The 22432-nt window shown below is 43.0% G+C and overlaps 1 protein-coding gene across 14 annotated transcripts in view; it reads left to right on the top strand.

The window, feature by feature from the left end:
- LOC126518718 (uncharacterized) overlaps positions 1-22432 on the top strand; it is a 78959-nt gene that overhangs the window by 17721 nt on the left and 38806 nt on the right. For all 14 annotated transcript variants that reach the window (XR_008609901.2, XM_055064902.2, XM_055064900.2 and 11 more), the window contains exons 4-5: positions 6433-6656; positions 16618-16737. Coding sequence is in view for 13 of the 14 variants with exons in the window: in XM_055064902.2 (XP_054920877.2) it covers positions 6433-6656; positions 16618-16737 (344 nt within the window). In the remaining variant the exon portion in view is untranslated. The remainder of the gene's footprint in view (positions 1-6432; positions 6657-16617; positions 16738-22432) is intronic.

Genomic DNA, 22432 nt, shown 5'->3' with positions numbered 1-22432 from the left:
TGTGGCCTACTCGCAGCGTCGTGCACGAAGAAACAAACAAATCAGCTGCTGGATTGTCTTGACATGGCTTACTAAGCTGAGACCGGAACTGCTGTAGCCACTCTATCAAACCAGGCAAAACCGATTATGATGAGCGGGGATTTGCAGTAGCGCCACTTCATGGGGCAGCAAGGAGGCTCCGTTCAAAACCAAAATGGCGTTCAGCAAGTCGGTGCATGGTGCTCTCAATCGAGCCGGCTCAAGGAGTGCCCGAAAAATCAGACGAGAAGTTGCAAGGTGTCCGAACTTTCGGCAGTTACACATTATGGTCTATGGGGAGAATGGCGGTGCCGCGAAGCAGACCGAATGATCGAGCATGTCCGAATTTTTGGAGTTTGAAAAATCGGTCGGCGACTGTACATGTATTTTTACTGTAAAGGTAAGCTATCTTATGCATGTTACAAATCATTACGTCTTACTTTTCAATTTTTGCTGTTTAGAAAATGTCACCGTGAAATGTACCCCGCATAATAAACGCGTCCCCAACTTTGCTTCAGTATATTGGGAAAAAAAGTGTGTTCATTATGTGGGTATATACGGTATATTGCAGTAAATGTTAGTAATGGATATAATGAAGCAACAGATATAACGGAGTAATTTCGTCTCCCCCTTCAACTTCGTTATAATGAGGTTTCAATGTATGTGTAGTTGCATTTTGTTCATGGAAGTGCCGGCAAGTGCGACCAGCAGCCTTCCATTGAGAATGATGAGGTGCCGTGTCGGCACTTTCCACTTTTGTGTGCGCACAATACAGCAAAAGCTCATTCATTCAAATTCCGCGGGGATGCTACAAAAATTCGAATCATACAAAATTTAAACTAATGAAAGTCAGAGAAAAGAATCGCTCAGTTAAGGCGCATATATACCGTATTTACTTGCATAATGATCGCACTCGCGTAATGTTTGCACCCCTGAATTTTGTCGTCAAAATTCAATTTCTTTAATTTTCCATGTAATGATCACGCCCCGAACTTGCCACAGCGATATGTTGTGTGTCAAGTCTAGCTAATATTGATCGCGCTTACCATCGGTCGAATGCTACGCGAACGACTCTTCAAGACAAACCAAGCGGTCTGCACGCACCAAATATTCTTTAGTAGATGCCTCATTTCATTACTTTCATCACTTTATGCACTTCCATGACTAAAAAAAAGCTGCAACCAAACTTGCCTTTATTATGTGTAGGCTTTATAATGGTTGTGGTCAACAACAACAAAAAAGGCGCCTTTTGATTCTTCTCATCTGCACTCGTGGGCATGCAACAATTCGCGAGCGGCAACGATAGTAGCCACGTTTACACTGATACGTTAAAAGTGTACCCTATTCATGCGCCGACACTTGTAACACAGCTAAGATATTCACCCACCCTTAGCGGAAACGTGCCGTATTAGGATAGTAGTGACGACAGATGCCACAGTTTCCACAGCATGCCGGCAATGTGTTTCTATGTCGCTGGCAGATAAGCGCGCCCATCTGTTTCTGTCCCCTCAAAGTGGACATGGCTACGTTATTGCCGCAAACTTGCCGATATTAACAATGTTATTCATTACTGATACGGCAGAAACTGTTTCAATGCATGTAATGTACTCACAACAATTGAAAGTTGTTTGTCATACTGTCACGTAGTAGTGATGGTGAAGAAAGCAGCAAAAAACTGTGAATGACGAAAATAGCGTATTATTTGGTGGAGCTGTGCCCTGAAACACAGGCTGCACTCAGTAAAAATGGCAGAAACGAACATAGTCGGTGATCTTCGAAAATCTGATCTGCTGGTCAAGTCTGGGGCTTTTATACATGAATCATCGAAGATTCCAGAGTAATCGCCGGTGCCCTCATGTCTTCCAGAAAGTACTACACAATTTCCGTCACTCATACAATCAAATTACACAAGGTTCGGCGACATCAGACAAGGAGAAACATCGATAACAGCACATACTGCGCTGAACGATAATGCTTAACATTTCTTAGCCAGTGAAAAAGCGGTCACCGGTGAAAGATAAACAAGTACACGTGTCAATACATTGGATAATTATAATTACGTTACATGACACTCAGAATTTGGGGCATGAAGTTACTCTGGCAATACTGCGTTTATTGGTTTTGCACTTTTGACCCTTTGACTGGGCTACTCCAGAGTATACTTGTTTTGTCTTTTCAGCTCAGTTCTAGCCTGTCAAGAAGCAACTTGTGCAAAAATGAACATTGCATATCTTTTGTACCATAATAGAGAGGTCGTTAAAAACACCTGAAACTTGCAAGTTAAATGTGTAATAGAAGGTGGAGCAAATGTCTTGGTGTTCTGTCGCTCTGTCTCAGTAGGACAGCCATAGCAAACCAGGGTGGCTGGTCCATCTGCACTTTGACAGACGAAGGGATTTATAAACTGTTGGTGAATTTTGAATTGGAAGAAAGTGATTACAAAGAAACAGTTTCATCAAGCACAAAGAGAGAGAGAGAGAGAGTAATTTAGGAAGGCAGGGATGTTAACCAGTCAATAGTCTGGTTGGCTACTCTACGCTGGAGGAAGGGAAAAATGTCCACTGAACTAGTGCAGGGAAAAAAAACCTTCAGTCAAAGGATTAATGTGCATGCATACGCGAGAAGAAAACTTTATCAACCAAACAAGAAATGGTGGCTTTGCACTTGAAGCTTAGCATTATGAGGTTGTGCTTTCATCTCAAAGGCTCAGTCGGCTGTACGCTTCATTAGAAATGAGCATCCCTGTTTTAGTAGCACAAAACATTTGTGTCAATGAACATGTGGTAATTGAAAATTTATAAGAGACTGCACAGTATACGATTTCACCAGTAAAGTGCATTTACATACATAAGTGGTGGGGATGGTGGGAAAAAGTCTGTTACAGCAGCTTGACTAGGCCCCACCTCCCCTAGAAACCACAGAAACCAAACAACATGGTAAGATACATGCAGTGCAAAATGTGGGATTACAGAATATAATAATTATGAACCTAAACTTGAAACATTCAGAAATTAGTCTGGCAGAAGTGACTGAAGAAAGAGGTGATAGTTACAGTGAAATCTCAATATAACGAACTTCTGGGGACTGTGGCAAATTGTTGCCTATTCTGAAAGGTGTTATAGTAAAAGCCCCGAAATTAACCATTTTGCCCTTAAACCGACCAGTTTATCAGTTGTCACTGTATGAGCTAACCATGAAAATGTTGATGCTGGCTCTCGGCCCGTGCTGTTGCTATTTTCCATAGATTCCACAGCCAAGCACCCCTGTATATAGCGCGATGCACGCAAAAGAGACGCTGATGCCGAGTAACCACCTACATTGAAGAAGTTCTATGTCGCCTATAAAGCATAATGTTTCTTTTTATTTGTTTTTCACATTCCTTGTTATGGACACTGCAGCTGTCTCTCTTGGGGCAGACAACACCGTTCGGAAAGGGCGACCATGTGGCATCTCTGCGAGCATGGAGATTAGATTTGTCCCGGCGCGTAGCTGGTATGGTTGCAGAAAGAAGGAAGAGACGTGCCTCCATTGCTAGGCGACACTAGCCTGGGTGGAGCATGTGCTAGCAAAACCTGATACATCGTCACCTCTGCAATAGAAAAAAAAAAGTTCCCTACCGCGTTTTTTTCCTCCGGTGCTGTCTTGGGTTTTTCAAACCCATGCGCCTTAACGTCCGCTTTTTGCACCTTGTCATCTGCTAGCCTATTCTTCCGGCTGCCGTAAAGGATACATGGAAACTAAGAAACACCAGATTTCAGAATATTACTTCGTAGTGCTGAGGCATTGTTAACGTGACATGGAAACTCAATAACGATCATTATTCTGAAAAGTTCGTATTCTGAAGTGCGTAGCACTGAAATATTTTTGCATTGAAAGTATAAGCAGTCAGCCGGGAATTTCGGAAAGGTTTGTTAATCTGAAAAGTTTGTTAATGTGGTGTTCGTAGTAACAAGGTTTAACTGTACAGTTTCATGCATGTAATATAGCAGAACCAGAGCACACGCTGTGGCATCAGAGCAGCAGTCTCAACTGCCATTGTTTGCCCCAATGTTTGCGAGTTGCTTCATGTTTATCTCACATTCACTCAACTGTGAGCACCATTGTGCTCATAACAAAAGTAAATCGATGAGCAGCGCTGAATGAGGCTGTCATTACTAGCTCACCACAACGCCTGTTTCGGATGGCACGAATATAATAACATGAAGGATGACAAAAGGCTTGGAGATCGTCACTTGCCATTCTGCTTCTTGCTCAGTGGTTTCGTTGGTAAGATGTTGAGGAAGGGAGAAGGGGAGGGGGTGTTTCCAGACTCTTGCACGGTGATCCCCCCCCCCCCCCCTGCTCTGGTAAGCAACTGATTGCTGCCCCTCCTCTCCTCACCTGGACACCCCTTTACCCGACTGAGCATTTACGACGCACCTGATCTTGCAAACGCATGTCTGGGCAGGTATGTGAGCGATAGAATTCACCTTGCACAGCCTTTCTTTCTTTTCTTGTTTTTCTGCTTGTCAGCTAGAACACTGATATCTGTGAGGGCTTTGTTTAGTCAGCCAAAGGTATATGCTACGCTGCAGTAGGAGGGAAGTAGGAGAGACAAAAAATTGTTGCATAGCAAAGAATATTTAGGTTAGCTTCAATACCATTGTATGCAAAACATTACATTAATTAATGGGCGCAGCACTACACAACAGGTTATGGAAATTTCATGTTGCTGTGTGTTGGTTCTGTTGGATACATTGCACTGTGTTATAGTACTTCTTTCTGGATATTGGCTTGATAACCAGTTTAGCTTATTGGTAGGGCATTTTCCTCCATTGTACAGTGTGAAAATGCAGGACAAACAGGAAAAGTGGATGGTACACAGCACTGAGTGCCATTTGCTGTTGTTGTTTGTCTTGTGTTTCCTCTCTGTACAAGTGATCAAAATACTAACAAGCACTGCTGAAGTGTGTCGAGGTCTGTTTTTGCATTGCTACTCATCAGTCTGTGCTTTCTATGCCTTTTTTTTCATTTTTGTCACTGGGCCTTTTTAATGGCCATGCAATCTCAATTTTTCTCTTAAATCAGTGGTACTGATGTGACATCTCTGATTTTATTTATTTATTTTATATACTTTCTTTTCCGTTAAGCTCCTGGGCCTCGAAACCCTAGAATATATACTGGCAAGGCTCAAGGTACCTCAAATAATTTACTATAATAGCCTTCTAAGAACCAATTTCAATTGCATTTTTCTCTAGAGGTGTGTGTGTCAGAACGTGATGACACAGAAGGCAGTCACGTGGGAGTAGGACATAATGTGTTGTCCTGGCACTCACTCCAGCTTTGCTTGGTGGTCTGTGATGCTGTATTGGGCGACACAATGAGTAGCAGCACAACAGACGTGTAGAAAGGCCATTTTGTTTGTTAAGTAACGAGATAGAAGGAGTGCTCACATACTGCTGTGCTATTTGTACAATCAAATCTGCATCAGTTATCTCCCTAGTCTTCATGCTCTTGTCGTGAATAACTTATTCATAAGGCTATTAGTGGCCTGTGGACAACATAACAGTACATGGAAGCCTATAACAATTCAGTTGTCCGCTATGTATAAACACACGACAGAGCACTTGCGATCCAGCTTATAATGTGCAGATTTACAGAAAACTAAAAAACAGCTAGCCACATTGCTTTAGTCTGGGTAAAACTGGCAGCCAGCACCACGTGGAAAGCCGGCAAGCCTGGCAACCCTAGAACACAACATCATGTGCGATGAGAGGACAACTAAGTTACCTTGCTGATGCTTGTCAATATAATACAGGTGCTCAGCTTATCTTGTTTTCATGGACCTTCTCGTCTGGCCACTTTCCCCCAGGATGAAGGCAAACTATAAACAACTGCCTCAGAGCAGGAAACAAACGGTGTCTTGTTTTTAGCACTTCCTATTGATTTTGCACTATTTTGGTCACCTAGCTTGCACAATTTGAACAGCTTTTCTGTTTCTTCACAGTGGAGTGTGGTTCAGATACGGAACAGTGGCAACAATAGCCACTATTATTTGTCTGAACAAAAGTTAATCATGTGGCACCAATTGATTAAAATGTGCTGCCTTACTAGTGGATGCAACATCATGGGTATGAGGCAGCGTGCGAGTTTAGGGACACATGAATGAAGATGCAATGTAGGGTTAAGTATTGCTCACGTGCTCCTGCGTCTTGTCCAGAATTTAGCAACGGCCATTGACCAACATGGCACAGCTTGATTGCCGAAGCAAGATGTGTTTCGGAGCATGTTTCAAACTTCCATGTCAGTGTTCTTGTGTGTGTGGTGTGGTGAGTATGAGATGTGTTGCATCAATGAGTGGGTGGAAGCAGTGCTCACATATTCATGTGTCTTGTCCAACAAAAGCTATGCTGTGTCTTGTCTCGTTTTGTCCAGAGTACTTGTTCAAGCACGTTGATTTGGATCGAGAGATACCAGAATCCAAGAAGCGCTTAAAGCTCGACTCAATGCCACCTTTACCAGACATGCCAGACATGCCAGACACGCCAGACTCGTGTCCGAGTATGAGTCCTGCACATTCAACTTCGAATCCCCAATACACAAGGCCAAGCTCTCCAGACGCAAGGCTACTGCCATCGGGCGTGGTGGTGAAGATTGAGGTATTCATTCTAACTACCGTAGAAGGTTTAGAGGGGCCCTAAAGTGCACTGTACACTCTCTTCTACAGCTTATTTGTGGATGAGCATTTATTCTTGCTACTGAGTTACTTTCTGGACTACCTGAAAAGTGTTGGCACCATTGGCCAGTATTCTTGTACCGGAAAGTACAGCATCTCCATGACAGCATAGTTTCTTAGCCATGCATGGCTAAGAAGCCATGGCTGTTGCACAAGCTTCAGTGGGAAAGTAAAGAAGCTTCAGAGACTCCAAAAAATGCAGCTTTAACAAAAGATGATTCAGGGCCCTTTTAAAGGTTTCTACGTTGACACCTTGTGAAGAGTATTATAATATATAGGTATGAAGTAGTTTAGAATCTTAGTTGAATGTGTGTCTATTGTTGTAGCACTGAATCGGACATGAATACTACTTTTGTGACAGCTTCTAAACAGTGTTTAAGTAGCTAATGTGTCTGTCTGGCTTTCAGACAAAACAATCTATAAGTTTTCATTTTAAGTGCATGTTTGAGCGCATCCTGCAAAGTGATTGCCTGTTGTGCCTAATAGGTTAAGAGTTATTGATTTAATCTGTGGTCGTTAAATACAAGTAAAAATACGCCATACTTTGCAGAAAAGCGCCACGGCGGCCGTATTTCGATGGGGGCGAAATGCGAAAACACCCGTGTGCTTAGATTTAGGTGCATGTTAAAGAACCCCAGGTGGTCAAAATTTCCCGAGTCCTCCACTACGGCGTGCCTCATAATCAGAAAGTGGTTTTGGCAAGTAAAACCCCATAATTTAATTTAATTAGTTTGCAGAAAAGCCATGTTGGTTACAGAGGAAACCGTGGTGCGTAAGCTTCAATTGATTATTTGATTTAGCTACATTACTAACATTACCAGCACCAATAAACAGTGTCTTCTAATCCTGGATGCAAATGGGCACCTCGTTGCTTTACACCAATACTTAGATCAAAGAACACAGCTGCAAGCTATCATTTTTTGTGGATTGCTGGAACAGATGAGAACGCATCCACCCTTTTTACACCCTGTTGGCACAGAACATACTTAGCCTTGGCATTGTGGATGAGTGGAGTGTAAAATGTTGTGGTTTATTTGGAAAGTCAAATATTTCCAAGTCCAGCAACAAAAGAAGCTATTCAAAATTACCTTGGAAACAATTTACTGCATTTTCTCACTCACCTTGGAGCCAATAAAGAACAGTCGTCATCTGTGATCTGTCGTCATCTTGTTTGGGTAAAGTGGTCCATGAATATTTTGATTTTTCTTTATGCTGCCTTTTTTTTTTTTTTAATACTAAGTCCCAATCTTTACCATGGAAAAATTTGGACTTGAGAGTGTTGTACAGCTTCATAATGAAGAAACAGCGCGAAGAAACGGTACAAGAAATAGAGGACCGTGCCTAGTCCTGTGCTCTCTTTTTTCTTCCTTTGTTGTGGTATTGTTTACTTTAGTGACTGTGATTGTTCACACTCCCCTTTATGTAAGCTTCATGAGGGGTCCTTAAGGGTAAATTCATGGTTTGTTTGCACGAAGTCGCGGAGTCGAATCCCGGCCACGGCGGCCGCATTTCGATGGGGGCGAAATGCGAAAACACCTGTGGTACTTAGATTTAGGTGCACATTAAGGAAACCCAGGTGGTCGAAATTTTCCGAGTCCTCCACTACGGCATGCCTCATAATCAGAAAGTGCTTTTGGCAAGTAAAACCCCATAATTTAATTTTTAATGGTCTGTTTGATTTGCCTGAACTTTTTTCATGAGTTCAAGGCACAATTCCCACGCTCGTGCAGCCACAGCAAGCTACTAGTGCCTTTCAGAAATGAATGTGAAAGTGGGAAATTGATGCAGTTCTTCCACCTATGCGTTTGCATATTGCACCTTTTGTTGCTGACATTGCTAAGCATGCACTGCGATTGTGTAGCAAATGCCAATTTTTATCGGCTTTGCGACTGCCATGTTCCAAGGAAAATGATAGACAGTGGCTTTTTGCTAGCACTCTTTGAAGCTGCTGTAGAGCTCCTGGATTTCAACAGCGAAAAATGAGGAGTATGATGATCTCGTTGCTATACTGGTGTGTAGGCTGGCAAGACATAAAAGAAATAGGATAACTTCATGTTGTAAGAAGTTGTAAGCAAGTGCTTTGAGTTCGAGTTGGTGTGCTTGTTTCACTGGTCTCTGGACATATTTGAGAGCCACATAGAAATACTTGCTTCTCTCATGGACAAGGGTGTCATTGTTGCCAATTAACAGCTCAATTCCTGTCAGTCTGCCATTCAACAGGACCATATTTCTTCACCTTCTTCAGGAAGCATTGGAACAAAAAGTGGACCTGCAAAAGCCCTAATGCTGAAACAAGAAATGAAATTGATTTCATACTTCCTGCTGATCCCAGCATAGTGCAGGATGTAGAAGTTGGGTAGGGTAAAGTACAGTGATCATAGGTTAATGAGGCATAGGATTCACCTCAATTTGAAGAGAAAGAGTAAAATTGGTCAAGAAGAAACAGGCCAACCTAGACACAATAAGGGTAAAAGCAGACCATTTCAGGTTGGCACTTGCAAACAAATATGCAACCTTAGAACAGAGAGATGAAGATGACATAGAAGCAATAAATGAAACCGTAACTAGTCTGACTTCAGAAGCAGCAATTGAAGTGGGAGGTAAGGCACCAAAGCAACCAGTATGTAAGCTCTCCCAAGTAACAAAGGACCTAATAAAGAAACAACAAAGAATGAAAGTGTCCAACTCAAGAGATCAGATCGAATTCGTGGAACTGTCAAAACTAATCAACAAAGAGAAAATAAGGGATATTCGAAATTATAATGTGAGAAAGACTGAGGAAGAAGTAGAAAATGGACGCAGCATGAAAACAATGAGAAGGAAACTAGCCATTGGACAAACCAAGATGTATGCACTGAAAAATAGGCAGGGTAATATCATCAGCAATCTTGAAGATATAGTAAAAGCAGTGGAAGAATTCTATGCTGACCTGTACAGTACCCAAAGGTCCGTTTGAATTAGTAACAAACAGGTTACAAAGTCTCCTTCTATAACTAGCGATGAAGTTAGGAGGGCCTTGCAAGACATGAAACGGGTAAAAGCGGCAGGAGAAGATGGACTATCGGTCTATTTAATCAAGGATGGTGGAGACATAATGCTTGAAAAACTAGCGGTCCTTTATACGAAGTGTCGATCGACTTTAAGGGTCTCAGAGAACTGGAAGAATGCCAACATTTAATCCACAAGAAAGAGACGTTAGAGAATGAAAAAATTATTGGCCCATTAGCTTACTTCCATTATTATGTCAACCAAGGTAATCTCCAATAGAGTAAGGGCAACGCTGGACTCTAGTCAATCAACAGAACCGGCAGGTTTCAGGAAGGGATACTCTACAATGGATCAAATCCATGTCGTCAATCAGGTAATTGAGAAATCTGCAGGGTAAAATCAGCCTCTCTATATGGCTTTCATAGATTACGAAAAGGTATTTGATTCAGTAGAGATACGAGCAGTCACACAGGCATTACGTAATCAAGGAGTACAGAACTCTTACGTAAATACCTTAGAAAATATCTACAGAGGTTCCACAGCTACCTTAATTATACACAAGAAAAACAGGAAGGTACCTATAAAGAAAAGGGTCAGACAAGGAGACACAATCTCTCCGATGCTGTTCACTGCATGCTTGGAAGAAGTATTCACGCTATTAAACTGGGAAGGCTTGGGAGCAAAGATCAATGGCAAATATCTCGGCAACCTTCAATTTGCAGATGACATTGTTCTGTTCAGCAAGACTGGAGACGAGTTACAACAAATGATTGAAGACCTTAACAGAGAGAGTATAAGAGTGGGGTTGAAGATTAATATGCAGAAGACAGATAATGATCAATAGCCGGGCAAGGGAACAAGAGTTCAGGATCACCAGTCAGGCTCTAGAGTCTGTGAAGGAGTATGTTTACCTAGGTCAATTACTCACAGGGGGCCCTGATCATGAGAAGGAAATTTACAGAAGAATAAAAATGGGTTGGAGTGCATACGGCAGACATTGTCAGCTCCTGACTGGAAGCTTATCATTGAAAAGAAAGGTGTACAATCAGTGCATTCTACCAGTGCTGACATATAGGGCAGAAACATGAAGACTGACAAATAAGCTCGAAAACAAGTTAAGGACTGCACGATGAGCAATGGGACGAAAAATGTTAGGCATAACGTTAAGAGATAGGAAGAGAGCGGTGTGGATCAGAGAGCAAACAGAGATAGCCGATATTCTAATTGACATTAAGAGAAAGAAATGGAGCTGGGCAGGTAATTTAATGCATAGGTTAGATAACCGGTGGACCATCAGCATATAGAATGGATACCAAGAGAAGGGAAACTAAGTCGAAGATGGCAGAAGACTAGGTGGAGCGATGAAATTAAGAAATTCGCGGGCGCTAGTTGGAATCAATTGGCGCAAGACAGGGCTAATTGGAGATCACAGGGAGAGGCCTTCATCCTGGCAGTGCACATAAAATGGGCTGATGACGATGACTTTGCTGCTGCACAGCATCGGCACTGATGATCTCATCAGCACTGACAATCTCAGTGGTGAAGGAAGTTTGGGAACCAGGCCTGAACTTAATCACACATTTTTAAATTATTGACACCGTGCAGAAAACGTCACTCTTGCATCACTCAAATGAATGGCAAAATGTAGCACCACCTGAATTAGTTCACAAAGTGAAGATTAATCGAACGGATCCTATCAAAATGGCGATCATGATCAGGAATATAGATATTGTAACACACTGGAATGCTATTATATGCAGATGTTTTTTTTTTTTTCTTTTTGGTAGCCCTGTATGCTGGCTGCCTGCATGTAAAATGCAATTGAAAGTAGTCTGAAATTTTTTGTGTTAAAGGGCGCCTGAAATGGTTCAGACAAATTTTGTAGACACGTAGGGTTCAGCTACAGTTAATCGTTTGCACCACAATTTGTGTGAAGTGTCTAATATTAAGAGAGCTATGGACGATTACAAGTTACTCTCCTCCATTGCCATGCATTTTCTCTTCAACTTGTTCGCCGAGTGATCGGGGCTAAGCTCCGCCTTCACTTGCTCTGCGTAATGATGGCGTGTCGTGCCGTCTACTTCCGCTTGTCTAGGAGCAAGCGCGCGAAGCCTTTCCAACCTCTCCGCCAGCCGCTTGGCAGTCGACCTTAAGTGAGAGCCATCAAAGCAGCCAGCAGCGAAGTGTTTCGAGCATTCTGTCGCAGTGCCGAGTGTGTCCAGTATTCCGGTAACCACAGGCGAGATGGGCATTTCGACGGATGGGTGGAGGCATAAAGTCAAGCTGATGAACGAGTTTTAGCATAGACATATGTGAGCGGCTTGATTGGTCTGCATGGTCCAGCCACCTGGTGGCGCAGAGCTTAACGAGCCAAACAATGAGCTAATATTGCTCTAACCAAGTGTAGAACATTTTAAACATTTACAAAACAATGTGTATACGATTACGCTCCTGAGGAAAATTTACACAAGCAGCAAAGTAGAATAGACTTCGTTACAGCTGCTGTGTTTGGTTGAGCTCTTGCCACCAGGCGCTGCACCGTGTAGACAATTCACGTTTGTGCCTCTGCTCATCCCGTAAAACAGCACGGTCAAACGGCCAAGCCCAGTCCGCTTGTGCTTGCGTTTACCCGAATACCGGATGCGCAGCACTATTGTGGTAGTAATCCTCTGGCGTAAAGTGACAAGCGCAAACACGCAACTCTTGGCGCCGATCGGATAGCAACAATCTGATGCGCTGCAGCCGCTTCGCTCGTCTGCTGCCTTGCAGAGGGGCGCGACGTCACAGCTTGACATATTGCCAGTCACTACGTTTGTGGCCCGCAACGTAACAAGGGCGAACCATGGTGCTTGCGAAAATAACGATCGGGATCAACACTTACCGCGGAGCTCTCGTCAACACGGAGCATGTGGTAGCACAAGCAGACGACACTTGCTTTGTGCCGGAAGTGCTCAAGTGTAGTGCGAAATTGTCCTTGTGCATTCTCTTCCTGTTACTTTCTTTTTATAGAAACAAATAACTAACATTCCAACTATTACAAACAAGATTTGTTCACCATAAAGTTAAAAAAATTATCAATGATATGCCCTGGGTAGCCAATCGGATAGCTCGCCCTACTGGCGCCATTAGAACTTACGTCAAATGGTCAGGGGTTGCTGAAAATTCAGCCGAGTGACATGCTACGATCGGTTGCGATGTATGTGTTTAAAACCTCATAATAAATTACAGCTTTACGTAGAGCACTTAGATGCGTCAATTAACGATCAGAAGGACCTACCCTAACGACTCAGTACGTTTGTACAAAATCGTCAAAATAGCTTCAGGGTCCCTTTAAGTAACAATGCTCTTTTTTGATTTCCTTGTATTCAAGATGTTTTCTATGGATTGCTGTATGCATTCTTCCATTTCCAGTCTCACATAGGCCATGGAGGCCTTGTAATGTTGCTAGAAAGCAAAACTCTAGCACATCAAAAATATTTCCAAGGTATTTGTAAAGTATTTTAAAAATCAAGTATACTGCTTGTTCGTTTCATTCAGTACCTTAGTATTCGATTTCTTGCAAGTCATTCGCAGTAATGTGGAAAGTGGAGGACTCCTTAGCCAATAAAAAGGCTGAATGCCCCTCGATATGTGTTCATCTGCACCACGCCTTCTGCTCATCCCCACAGTAATTCACGCTATATGATGTGCATACACAATGGTTCTAACATGTCACGTATCGCTGTAAGGTATCTTGTGCCATGCAAAAATAAAACTCTCTGATCCCACCTACAATAAGACGCGCCTGGAACTACATTCTACTGCACAAGGATATTACCTGTGTATGCCTCGTACCTTCGACAGTGCTCCAACTTACTAGTGAGATAGAGCAGAGCTCTGCTTTAGATGAGCAAAACTGGCTGATAAGTGCTCCCATGTAGCAAATTTCTGTTGGCCCCCTTATGCATGAACTACTGCACTAAAGCCTTGTTATAACGAAGTTGAAGGGGAAGCCAAAATTACTTTGTCGTGTCTATAGCAGTAAAACCTTGTTAATTTGAATTTCATGGGACTACAAAAAATATGAACCATATGTCCAATGCAATTTTCAAAATTGAAGTGGAGCAGTAGTGAAGTCATGTCGGCTTAGCAGAAATCCAAAGACTAGCCACACGTTGAAAGTATTTGTCCCCAAACACTGTTAACAAAATGCCTCAGTGTTCCTGGTTATGGTCTTCTCACTCTGTTAGAGATGCACTTTGGAAATAGTTAACAGAAGTGTCAATATGTTTTGTACCACATCGTAAGCTCACCGAAAATGGTGCTAGTCTTCGGATTTCAGCTAAGCAGACTTCACTAGTACTCTTCAGGTTCAATTTCACAATTACATGTGCCCTAATGTTGGTAATTACAAAAGATAATTTGCATATTTTGTTAATTAGAGACATTGTTGAAAATTTTCTTGTCGGTAATGTCTGTCTAGCCACAGGCAGAAATGGAAGGGGGCTAGATGTGGCAGTTTTTCTTTTAGAGTATTCCGCATAAAAAGAAATGCCTGATATATTTGATGCAGAGCTGGACATAGAATACTGTGTTTGTAACCTGGGCTGGTATAACGTAAAGGTATCCCAATCTGTTTTTATTCCAAATCGTCCATTAGCCCTCTGTGATAGGTCAAAATGGCTGGGGCTCTGTCAATATGGGCGTGACGCCTGCCCATATGGGCTGTACCCGAACCATTCTGACCTATCATGAAGGGGTAATGGCAGATTTGGAACAAAAACAGATTTGAATAGTTTTACGTTATACTGGCTCTGGTTTGAGACTCCCGGGAGCACAGATGCGAAAGGAATATACCGTATTTACTCGATTCTAACACGCCCTCGATTGCAACGCGCACCTATTTTCCATGACCCTCCCAAAAAAAGGGGGCAAAACACCACCCTCGATTGTAATGCTCACCCTTTTCCTGTGACCTAAAAAAAGAAAAGTCCTTTCCAGTACTGCGCACCTCATTCTTTCATACAGGAATACAACTTTCTCTCATGTAGAAAAACAAAGATTTACTCCCGATACAATAAAGTTGTGATAAATAAAATAAGTCGCAGTTTTGCCCAAAAGGTGAAGCATCGATTACGATAGCAAATTGGTAGACTGCTATACGAAAATTAAGGATAGTAGTTTTATCGGCCGTATAAACTTTTAAAGATTCGCTTACTAACTAAATTAACAAGCATGGCAGTCACACGCGCACAAGCAAATGGGAACACGTCTAATGCAATGACCACGGAAACTCTTTATCAAAATGCTGGATTGGGGAAGTGCGGTAGCAGGAGAGAGGGAATTGACCTCTGTGCAGCCTCTCGCTTCAATGTGCACTAAGCGACGAGAACACAGCTCGGTGCGCGTAGATGCATAGTCTCCATCGCAGATCGCTTTCAAAATAGGGGCCACGCAGCCGTGCCGTATGTAGCAGCCACCGGGATAGAAAGCTTTTCCTGTTTGTGGCAGTCCCGCACGCAAGTTTAGGAAATTCTGAATGCCCGTGTTGCGGCCCGATTTCCGTCTGACTCTGCACACGTGATCACTTTCCTTTTAATTGCGGCATCGTGATGAACTCGGCATGTCTTTGCAGTCGGCATTTCCATGCCGATAGAGCAAATGCGGAAAACGGGAAGACAGGGAAGACGGACGGCGCACTAACCAAGGAGGTTAAAGAAAATCTGTTGGAGTGGAAGTCACCTGTACCGGCCTATGGGCTCGGGTGAAGCCGGTGGCGGGTATCTTGCGGGGAGAAAAAAGCGGAATGCAAAGAGCTTAGCAGTGCTGTTTGCAGACTTTTCCAGCAGTTTTTAATGGCTTAATGGATTTTCAAGTTCTAATGTAACATTGTGGGCTATGATGCGAGCCGTATTGGAGGTCTCCAAATCGCAGATATCGGAGTACTGGAACATCTTCCCATTTTATCTGCATCAATATGCAGCTGCCGCAAAGTAGAAAAATATCCATGCACTGATTAGCGTTTATTCACTTTCTTAATGCAGTGTAGAAATTGATCAATCATGAAAACTGTCAGACCAAAAAGCAATTAAAAACTGAAAATGTAGAATGAGAGAGCATTACATGCAACAAACATAAGTATTCATTATTATCCTCATTATGATCAGGTGTTGCCATGCTTTGGCATCCTCATTGCATCTTGGAACTGGTGGCAGCCATTTGCTTTTAGCCTGAAATATAAAATTTTCCTTTATTCCAAGGCAATACTAATCTGCAACCTTATTTAAGTGAGAAGGATAACGCTAAGATTTCAACTGCTTGTATGTCAACTTTCCTAAAAACACCCGAGCACGCTAGCACATTTTGGGATCCGCAAGATACGATGTAAAATACGACACGAAACACATAAGCTGCGGCGACTGCCGTGCTTTTGCCCCCCACAAGATGGTGACGCAGCAGCTTCACTTGACAGGCGCTCCTTCCACTCCAGCAGTTTTTCTTTAACCTCCTTGGCACTAACATAAAAACACGCACTGCAGCACATGGAGGAAGCCACGGCAGCTAGGCTCGAAGCACTTGCAAAGCAGCCATTTTGAAATGCCGATGGTGATACGGCAACACAGGTTTAGGGTCACGCTCCATTCTAAAGCACATGCAATTTTCGGACCTGTTTTATTGGAAAAAAGTGCGCGTTAGATTCGAGTAAATACAGTATGCAAAAAGTAGAGGTCACAGTCCCTTTATATGTGGGTAGTTGGCACAAAACAAGAAACAGTGGTGCATATAGCATTCAATGGCCTGAAACTGATGCGATTATTTGCATCCTATGTTTGCACACTGCACTGCAGCAATTTAACCTGTGTTGTTTTTTTGTTCTTTTTCCATTCCAACTTTGGTGCACTTTTTTGCCTGAGAAGCCACCAGATGATCCCCCAGATGATCCGCCTGATTATGTGCCTGATTATCTGCCCATACATGCACTCAAGGACTGCATGCCTGGTGTGCTTCACTACTCTCCTTCCACTGCTCTCCAACAGGTAATTCTTTATTCCTTATCGGTGTTCTTCTGGATTGTATGGGGAATCAATAAATCAAATCATGTAAGTGATCACTAACAGCTTTTAAGTTCACAGCGTGAAAGCGCCTTAGGAGTAAGCTGGGGAACACAGAAGTACATAAACGTATGAACCCCACAATAATAAAGTTGGGGAAAGTGAAAAACTTCACTGTCTTAAGAATTTTGTTTCAGAATAAGTCAGCACGACAGGGAATGTGCTGCAGAATTAAAGTATACTGACAAAATTGCATTAGCATACTTTTGCGAACCTTTCTTGAAGCCATCCAGAACTTCATTGCCAGCCGCACATCACTAACCCCCATGCATAGGTTAGGGATGGCATCAGTGCTCTGATGGCACTGGCATAATCTGTGTCTTCTGGCAACACCGAATCCACACATAATGCCAGGTGGATGGTACCGAAACCAGTATGCTTGAAGCCTTGGATGTATTCCCAGACTATCAATTTCAAAGACATAATACGACCTCAGTTCTGAATCACTGTTAGAGGCAAGGCAGCCGATACCGCGGCTGCCATCTCTTAGGCACCATAAAAAAGTCCGCATTCATGGCTGTGGACTTCTCTTTCTTTAGTTTGTTTTCTATGAACATCACAGATCACGAGCAGAAAACAGCGCTAAACGACAGGACGAAAAGAAGGACACAGACCACAGCACTGCTCCTTCGCTTTGTCCGGACGTTTAGCGCTGTGTTCTGCGCATAATCATGAACCAACCAACAGCTCAATTTCAGTGCACACCAAGCAGAGTACTGCAATACACGTGGTATGCAAAGCATTGCCACCCGCCGTGGTTGCTCAGTGGCTATGGTGTTGGGCTGTTGAGCACGAGGTTGCGGGATCGAATCCCAGCCACGGCGGCCGCATTTCGATGGGGGTGAAATGCGAAAACACCCGTGTACTTAGATTTAGGTGCACGTTAAAGAACCCCAGGTGGTTGAAATCTCCGAAGTCCCCCACTACGGCGTGCCTCATAATCAGACAGTGGTTTTGGCACGTAAAACCCCTTAATTTAATTTTGAAAAGCATTGTCACATATCAGTACAAGTCGATGACGGTGCGGCTGTGCCATTTCAAATGGGTAGTCAAAAAACAAGATGGCAGCTGTGATGTGTTTTCAGCACCTGCAATTGCAGAGGCCACACAGGCATACTATGGTGGTGTTGTGTGCAATTTAAGTGGGCAGAAAATGCATTTAAACTTTTTTTTGACTCTGAGCATTTTGCAGCAGATAATATGGGATTGGATGCATTAGGATGCATTAAATCCTATTGGGTGTTCACTGGGGAGATGAACATATTTTGTTATGGCAAGAATTTCATTCATCCTGGGGTTCAACTCTACACAGCAGACAAGAAAAGAAGTATGATAGTATACAATGGATTAACTGACTGTACATTTAATGTATAAGTGTCATCGGTATCATAACAGAGTGAACCTCCCACTAATCACAGCAACAATATGGGCATGTGCTGAAATGAGGGCGCTTGCAGTAATACCACTTGCAAACAAAAATTTTTTTTTGGTTTTAGGTATTTTAGATGCACACAGGGGCAGGCTGTATGTGCTCGCAGTAGATAAGACACCAGTTCAGTGTCCAACCGAAGACCTCTTTGAACTAGGGTGCTGCCATGCTTGAATGTGGTGCCCTTCGCTGAGCTGCTCAATGGCGTTTTTGTGCGCTGCCTCTTGCAAGATCTATCTAGCAAATGTTGTCGTTTAGTAGGGCATTCACTCTGCTATGAAAATGTTCTCAAAGCAGTGGCCTGCAATTGCGTTAACATTTAAAAAATAATAATAAATAAATGCACGGATTGAGGGGACCTTCATTCCATTTATAGTGACATAAAGAAATCCGGATTCTGTATGCACACACACATTTTGACACAGCTTTTTCAAGATCGGGCTTTCCTTCATGCAACATATAAATGTTACATTTAGCTTAAGGTTACAACCGGAGTCTTAGCTTCTCAAATATAAACATGCAGCACTGTATTTGTTCTCAGTGCTTTTCTTGACTAGTTCAGAAGGTTAGATAGAGAAAATGTTGATGGACACTAGAGAGATTAGCACGGCTATGCCAGCTGACTGGATGCTTGCAGTGCTCATACGACCTCCACCTCTCCCTTGCTCCAAAAATATGGATAAATAACAGAATGCTTCGGAAGTAAGCTTTAAGAGACAGTGTGGCTGAAAATGTATGTGTGTTTTTTACGGTATGTGATGCCTTTCTGAGCCTTCGATTCAGACTTCTTAGTAATGCGACACTGGTAGTGTACAGCGGAATTTCGATAATATGAATCTTTTGGGATGGCGAAAAAATTTGTATCGCCCTAAATTTCTGTCACCCAAAAACAAACAAAATATCTAGAAATTAAGGAAGGGGGGGTGCAGCAAATAAATGCCCGACTTGCTCAAAATTTCCTGTTTGTTTATTACTATTTTTTCTGCACTCCTAAACCTTTTTTTATTTCATGGCAAAATGTTTGGTAGAAATACATAACAGAATTTCAAAAAACTGAACTTTTTTAGTGTGTTAGAAATCAAGAAAATTGGGTATCGCCATAAACTTGGTATCACAAGACATTGGATATTCAAATAACCACAGAGCTGTCCATGCAGAAATAAAAGCAACAAAAGTGAGCTCAAAAAGGGAAAAGTAGCGTTGCGATTCGTTGCTGCAGTCACATGGTTCGCAGGGAGCGCTCCTATTTGCTGATTTTTAATCACTGGAGCACGTGTTTCACACACCTTGTGACAGCAACGTGTTCTGCATTTCGCGTTTTCCAAGACCAACATTTCAAGATCGGCCTAGTTATCTAAAATTTCTTACGTTGCTGTGTCCTAGCTGCTGCCTGATGGTGATAATGACATCATTTGCGCAAGATAAGGGAATCTGTTCACTTTTCTTTGAGGCAGTCAAGCTACTTCGTATTGTGCGATCTGATGGATGCAAAGGTAGAAAAGTTTCTAACTGTCATCGACCACCAAAGACAATGAAAGGTTTGGAATACAGAAATAAGGCTACCTACGAAAGTAAATGTTGCCTATCTTGCTGATGCAGCAAGACTGGAACGCATGTGATTGCCAGCTCCTGATGAAGTTACAAGATGTCTGAAAAGGGCCGTCAAGTTGTACGATACTGCAGATAGCATAAACCCTTTCATTATTATTTGGGGGGTGGGGGGGAGGCGAGTGCAGGGGTGGGAGGAGATGCACGGTGATGGAGTCATGGCTGAGGAATGTAAGTCACCCTGGGAACAGGAATGCAACTGCTGCATTAGTGCGGCTGGCTTGTCTGCAGCCAGTGTCTGATGGTACCAGCGCTCCCTTGCTGGCTCCAAAAATGATCGCGCAGTGGCTTGATTGTTCCTATCTGTCATGGTGTGATAAGCAGTTCGCAACATTCAAAATTTAGCACATTGTAAACTAATTGAATTGGGCCAGGACTTTTGAAAAATTCATATCATCTCGAAATTCATATTGGGCATGATCGTATCACTGATATATGCTTTCACTCGGTGTCTGACAAAATTGCATAGACATTGGCAACCTGCACGTGCATTGGTAAAATGTGGCTCTGTAAATCTACACTAAAAGGGAAGAAAATATTTTGTTTCCCAACACATCACTGCATGCGAAGTGGTTGCCAGTGCCATGTCGGATATTTTGTAGGTATGAGCCCTTTTCTGTTCGCACTGGCGATACAAAGTTGCCGCTGATCTTAAATAGGGAATCGATGCAAGCTAAATAAGCAGCAGCCACGCACCAGCCTCTGAGGCTTGTGGTGCCCACATGCATGGTCATGGGGTCCGCATGCTTCAGCTCCCAGTTTGTTGCACTTCAGATACCGCATTTACTCTAATCTAAAGTGCACTTTTTTTATAATAAAACGGGTCCAAAAGTTGTGTGCGCGTTAGAATTGAGTACGATCCTAAATCTGCATTAACATATTGCCATCGGCATTCCAAAATGGCTGCCTCGTACGCGTTTCGAGCCTAGCTGTCGTAGCTTTCTCCATGTGCTGTAGTATGCGTGTTTAGGTTAGTCCACCAGCCATCTTCCCATTTTCTGTGTTTGATCAATCAGCATGGAAGTACCAACTGCTAAGACACGCCGAATTCATCACGATGGCGCTATTAAAAGGAAAGTGATCACATGTGCGGAGACGGATGGAAATTGGGCCGCATCACAGGCGTTCAAAGTTCCTGAAACTTCCATGCGGGGCTGGCGCAAACAGGAAAGGCGTTCTACTCTGGTGGCTGCTGCACACAGCATGGCCGCGCGGCCCCTATCTTGAAAGCGACCTGCGATGGAGACTTAGGCACACTGCGCTGTGTTCTCGTCACTTAGGGCACATTGAAGCGAGAAGCTGCACAAAGGTCAATTTGCTCACTCCTGTTACCGCACTTCCCCAATCGAGTTTCCACGGTCATTGCATGAGACGTGTTTATGTTTACGTCTGCGCGAAGACGCCATGCTTGTTAATTTAGTTAGTGAGCGAATGTTTAAATGTTTATTCGGCCGATAAAACTACTATCCTTATTTTTCGTATATCTGTCTACTAATTTGCTGTTGCAATCGATGCTTCACCTTTCGGGCAAAACTGCTACTTATTTTATTTATCGCAAGTCTAGGGTATTGAGAGTAACTCTTTGTTTTTCCAAATGAGAGAAAGTTGTATTCCTGTATCAGTGGTGAAACAGCAGCTCCAAATGCGCCAAACTGCACTGAGAGTGGGCCTTTGCACCATCCGGGGCCAAAATAGCATTTTAATGGAAAATTGCGCCAAGCCTGCGTCAAAGCTTGTGTAAGAGCGAAAGCCTCCTTTCGTCGATGCTTCTCAGCTAGCTATAGTGAAATCAGAACCAAAATCACACTATCACCATCATTACAGAAGGCAGCAGAGGCCCGTCTATAGAGTTTCGCAGTATAGTGGGAAACTCTATGCGCCTGTTCGAGTCATTCGGTTTGTCATTGACACATTTTTCTCTGACAGACATAGAGTTTGACACGAGGGCATATCAGAAAGCCTTTACCCTATTTTTTTTAGCCAAATTATGGCTGTAAATGCAAAATCCCAGCGGTGCACCATTCTTGGACCGGCTCGGCCTTCTGTGCCAGTAGCTCCGCGGCTCGGCGCTGCTGTCAGTTGTTTAGGGTGGCGGTTGTGCTTCACATGTCCATGGCGTACGAGCAACGAAGTATGGTTCGCTTTTTATAAGGACGAATGCCCATCGAAACCCACGGGAAAATGCAGCCCACGTATGGGGAAAGGTGTCTCGCTTTGAGAAATGTGAGGTGGTGGTGTTGTGAGTTTGCAAAAGTCTCTGAAGATTAGCATGACAGTAAGCATTCAGAGAGGCCACGTGTGTCGCTGACTGACCACAGGGGCATCTCAAATTTATTGCTGTGATGGGAAAAATGTCTGAACCGGTGTGGGGACTATGTGGAAAAACAGTGTAAGGCATGTAGAATTGTCTGTATACAGTCTACTTGCATACAACAGACTTTCGGATATAACAGACCGTATTTCAGCCTTAGATTGTTCTACCTATTTTAATAATGCAACAAAGTTTGCTTTTAAAGGACTGCTGCAATGGACTATTGGCTACAGCGGACGAAATTATGAAAAAATTTTTCAAAATCGGGCATA

Source organism: Dermacentor andersoni, chromosome 1 (genome assembly GCF_023375885.2).
Source record: "Dermacentor andersoni chromosome 1, qqDerAnde1_hic_scaffold, whole genome shotgun sequence".
In the NCBI taxonomy this organism is placed as follows: Eukaryota; Metazoa; Arthropoda; class Arachnida; order Ixodida; family Ixodidae; genus Dermacentor; species Dermacentor andersoni.
Note: the sequence above shows the minus strand (reverse complement) of the source record. Positions and strands in the feature narration are given on the sequence as shown.